Source organism: Phoca vitulina, unplaced genomic scaffold (genome assembly GCF_004348235.1).
Source record: "Phoca vitulina isolate PV1807 unplaced genomic scaffold, GSC_HSeal_1.0 scaffold1320, whole genome shotgun sequence".
In the NCBI taxonomy this organism is placed as follows: Eukaryota; Metazoa; Chordata; class Mammalia; order Carnivora; family Phocidae; genus Phoca; species Phoca vitulina.
This window is the reverse complement of record NW_022591007.1, coordinates 3,567-7,564: the sequence shown is the minus strand read 5'-3', so window position 1 is coordinate 7,564 and position 3,998 is coordinate 3,567. Positions and strand designations below refer to the sequence as shown.

The window sequence follows — 3,998 nt, the reverse complement described above, 5'->3', positions numbered from 1 at the left end:
AAAAATTTTGAAAACAATAGGTCATGTCTGCCAAAGATAGTAACAGAATTTGGACACTCATTTTCTGTGTCCCCAAAATTCCCCAGTCTGCCATGTACTTTCTTTGCAAATCATTCCGTTTTATTCCTTAAAAACGGAGTTTGGAATTGGTGGACTTGGAAGCAGAAGATCCTTGTTTCATTATAGCATTTTATCAGTATGTTTGCTTAAGGTAGGTGTATTAGAGTATTTATTATATTTGCAAATTATATTAGCTTCTATCTCCCTTTTTTTTTTTTTTTCCCAAAACGATGGACTTTGTGATCTCTGAATCAGGAATTCTTTCTCCTTAGTCAATTGATTTAAGGCATTGATATCTCCCACATTCCTTGTGAGGCCTTTATGGAATGTGTCCTGTTGGCAGGCCAGAACCTTTCTACTACTTTGCTGACTGGCTCCTTACCTTAATTTGATGGAAGAAAGCTTTTTATTTGAGTTATGTAAGCAAAAAATTTGGCAAGAAAGTGAGAGGAAAAAAAGCTTAAAGACACCATAGTCAACAAAGCCAATGCTTATGCAACACACACACATACACAGAGATACACACTCTATCACTCCCCGGAAGCATAGTACTTCGACAATTCCAACTCAAAGATTAAAAATAAAAATCTCTCTCAACTCTAGGTTCTCACACAGAGTCCCTGAAAGAAAATCCCTCCCTTCCCCCCCCCCCCCCCCATTATGACTAGAGCTCAGAAACCATTTGAATCTACACATCCACGCAACAGAAAGAGTGGGTATCATTAGATTTACGCCATTGTGTACCCGGTGGTGTGTTCTAATTTTGGTCCCTTTAATCTGCAATGCAGGGCCTTCCCAATCACAGATTTGGGGTGTCTGGCTTCATCACAACTAGGCTCTTTCTACAGTGGGGCTTCTCAGCCTTGGTACTATTGAGATATTCAGCCAGATAGTTACTTGTTGTGGGAGTCTGTCTGTTACATCATACGATGTTTCATAGCACCTCTGGCCTTCTACCCAATGGATGCCAGTATAACCGTCCCCCTCAAACTCAGTTTTGACAATGGAAAATGTTTCCAGACATTGTCAAATGTCCCTGGGAGGCAAGTGGTTCCCAGTTGAGTACCAATGTCCTACAAAATGAAAACAAACTACAGAAATACAGAGGAAGAAGAAAGAGGACATTTCTGACAAGCATATTTTAAGATGTTTTAAGCTTTCCAGGAGGATCTTTATATCTAGATAATTTGGACATTTTCTTTTATAAGAAGGTAAGGGCCACAGCAGTGTATCCATCATTTCAGATCTGACCTCTCGCCATTGGCTCCACCACACTTGGTCTTCTTTTGGAGGTCAGCTCGGAATAATTTCAGTTTCTTTTGCATCTCAGTCAGGATACCTATTTTCTGATCCAAAATGGACAATAACTGGGCAATGCAAAAATCAGCATCATAGTTTATCCCACCAGCTGTCTCCTGAAAGTTGTTCCCTGGCCATTGTCTTGATTCCTTCCATGAAGTCCTTGTATCCTCCGCTAATGGAGTGGAGAATGTTTCAATGTCTTTAGCCTGTTCTTTCTCCTCAGTCTGTAAACAAGGTATTTTAATGAATCCATCCCTCTGAAGGGATGTTTTTGAATCTCTAATGTGATTTTCCAACATCCTTGGCACCTCAGGTCCAACCGGATAGAGACAACAATGGTGGGGCCTTAAATCCAGAGTCAGTTCTTTCACTCTATTTGCATACCTTAAAGTGTTGAGGGTGTTTTCACAAGAGGCCATCCCTGGAGAAATCGTAGCAATCATACAAGTGGAGGAATTCTGGCCAATAAAGGAGTCCCGGAGCACCTGCGTCAGTTTGCTGGCTCTGAATGGGGTATGAGACTTGTTCTGACCCAAAGCCCGGATGCATTCTTTGAGCGCGAGTAGACTTTTATTAATCTCCGCCCCTTCTAGCTGCCTTTTCCGGTTGGCTTTGGCAGTATCTGCTCCCCTTTCGTTCCCAGCTAAGTCAACAAGGGAGAACTTACCATGCAGTTTCCCTCCTGACTTTAGGATGATCTGGAACACGGCGTGGCTCCTGGAAGAGTGGGCATTGACTGATGTCTGTCCAGAAGTCCGACAGCTGTTTCCTAGTTCCACGAGGTTCAGCACATCCTCCATACTACACACCTCCTGCTCCTGCAGTCCAACCACCTGGATTTGCTGATTGCCATCCTCAAGGACTTGCAGCTTCTTCTTCCAGTTCAACAAATCATACACCTTGCCCCCGTAAATCTCAAAAAATGTCCCATAGACTTTGAGGTCCAGCTTCTCATAAGCTGTGGTTTTGAGCAGGAGGAAGACATCCTGTGCCACCAGGGCATAAATGCCTTTAGAACAATCTTGGTCCCTTCCTGAAAAGGCTCCGCCCATAGTGTGCGTTTTCCCACTGCCTGTCTGCCCATAGGCAAAGCAGGTGGCCATGCCCTTGCGGAAGATGGACTCCACCAGCGGCTGGGCAGTGAACTGGTACACTAACTCATTGGAGGCGGTGTCATCGAAGGCATGGTCGAAGCAGAAGGTCTGGTTCTCCAGGTAGCGAGTGAGGTCTACCTTTTGCTTGGACTCATGAACCATGACCACGTTGTCCGAGGGGATGGTGATGATGTCCAGATCCTTCATGGTGGTCTCCCGCTGGTTGAGAGGACGCTTCCTCACGCAGACGCAGATCCGGTGGTCTTCCCGGGGCTCCAGGCTGGACACCTTGCTGCAGTCCAGGTGCCTGCGGTACTCTTCGATCATGCGCATGATCTCGTAGTTGGGGTTTCCCGTGTTGACGTTGAGGGTGCGCTGGGCTCGGATCTCCAGCTGCAGCCGCCTGCGCTTCTCCCGCTGCTTTTGCAGTTTCTCAATTTCCCGTAGGCAGGGAGACTTTTTCCGCTTCATCAGGCGAGGATTGCTGGGGACTCTCAGAGCCAGGCTGTCCCCTGAGGGCGTTTCGTTTTTCTGGGGGATAGCCGCAATCCACCGCGTGGCGGTGCACTGGTCCCCGATGGCCGAAGAGGGCGCCAGAGACAAGGGCAACAAGGAGGACCGTGTGGGGTGTTCCGCAGAGGCCAGCGGGGGATTCAGCAGGAATATGGTCTCTAGATCAACCTTCTTGCCCTTTTTGACTCCTTTTTCGACCCACTCTACCATGACCCAAGAGTTTTCTCTTTTGATCTCTGTGACCACAGCAAGCTGGATTCGCCCGTCGCTGCGTTGGATCGCCACGCAGATGCCCACTTGGACATCTCCCAAGTGCGGCTTCAAGGGTTTCAAGGATGCGAGGTGAGGGGCGGCGGGGAGGCATAACTGGCTGGCCATGGTGAAGGATGGCGGTGTCAGGGCTCGCTTTCAGGGGCCCTTGGGGTTGGAGCAGCAGGACCGGAGCCCAAGCCAGCCTGAAGCGCCCAGGGCACTGAAGCGCTTGTGGTTTGCACCTGCCTTTGTGAGTCCCATGCTAGGGCTCCGCCTGAGCCACTGGCGTCACAAAGGGATGGAGACAAGAGGCAGCGGAGCCGGGGGGGGGGGGGGGGGGGTGAGGGGGGGGGGGGGGAGGAGGGTTCGTCATGTTCCTGTTTCTAGGTACAGAGACAGCTGGGATAGAAAAATTGTTCTCTGCCACCGAGTACATAGGGGTCGGAGTTAGGAGTCAGGTATGTGTTCCGTGAACATTTGTGCTTAAGCTTTAGGACTATCCATTCTCCCCTGCAGTCTTGACCTGCAGCGTCAAAGCTAAGTGCTTCAGTTCGAGAACCAGTGAATGTTCCCTTAAACTTCAGCCCTCCAGTGATCAGCAGAACAAGTGAAGGCAGAGCAGTCTACAAATCACAGGCTTCTAAGGACAGGATCCCAGAGAAACTCCCTCAAACCTGCCATCCTTCTTCCGGCCCGCACCCCCTCCGAAACTCGCTTGACTTTAATAGTCACATCTTAAAGTTATTCCTGTTTGATGGGATTTCTCATTACAAAATC

At 48.4% G+C, this 3,998-nt stretch overlaps 1 protein-coding gene across 1 annotated transcript; it reads right to left on the bottom strand.

Moving 5' to 3' along the window:
- Nucleotides 1–1,205: 1,205 nt before the first annotated feature.
- On the bottom strand, nt 1,206–3,462 carry KIF2B (kinesin family member 2B). The gene has a single exon (XM_032399802.1). The coding sequence runs from the start codon at nt 3,345–3,347 to the stop codon at nt 1,296–1,298; it is 2,052 nt and encodes a 683-aa protein (XP_032255693.1). The 5' UTR covers nt 3,348–3,462; the 3' UTR covers nt 1,206–1,295.
- Between the last annotated feature and the right edge of the window lie 536 nt (nt 3,463–3,998).

Bases quoted from the DNA above. Each gene is read 5' to 3' on its own strand.
- KIF2B (XM_032399802.1), bottom strand. From the start codon at position 3,347: ATGGCCAGCCAGTTATGCCTCCCCGCCGCCCCTCACCTCGCATCCTTG.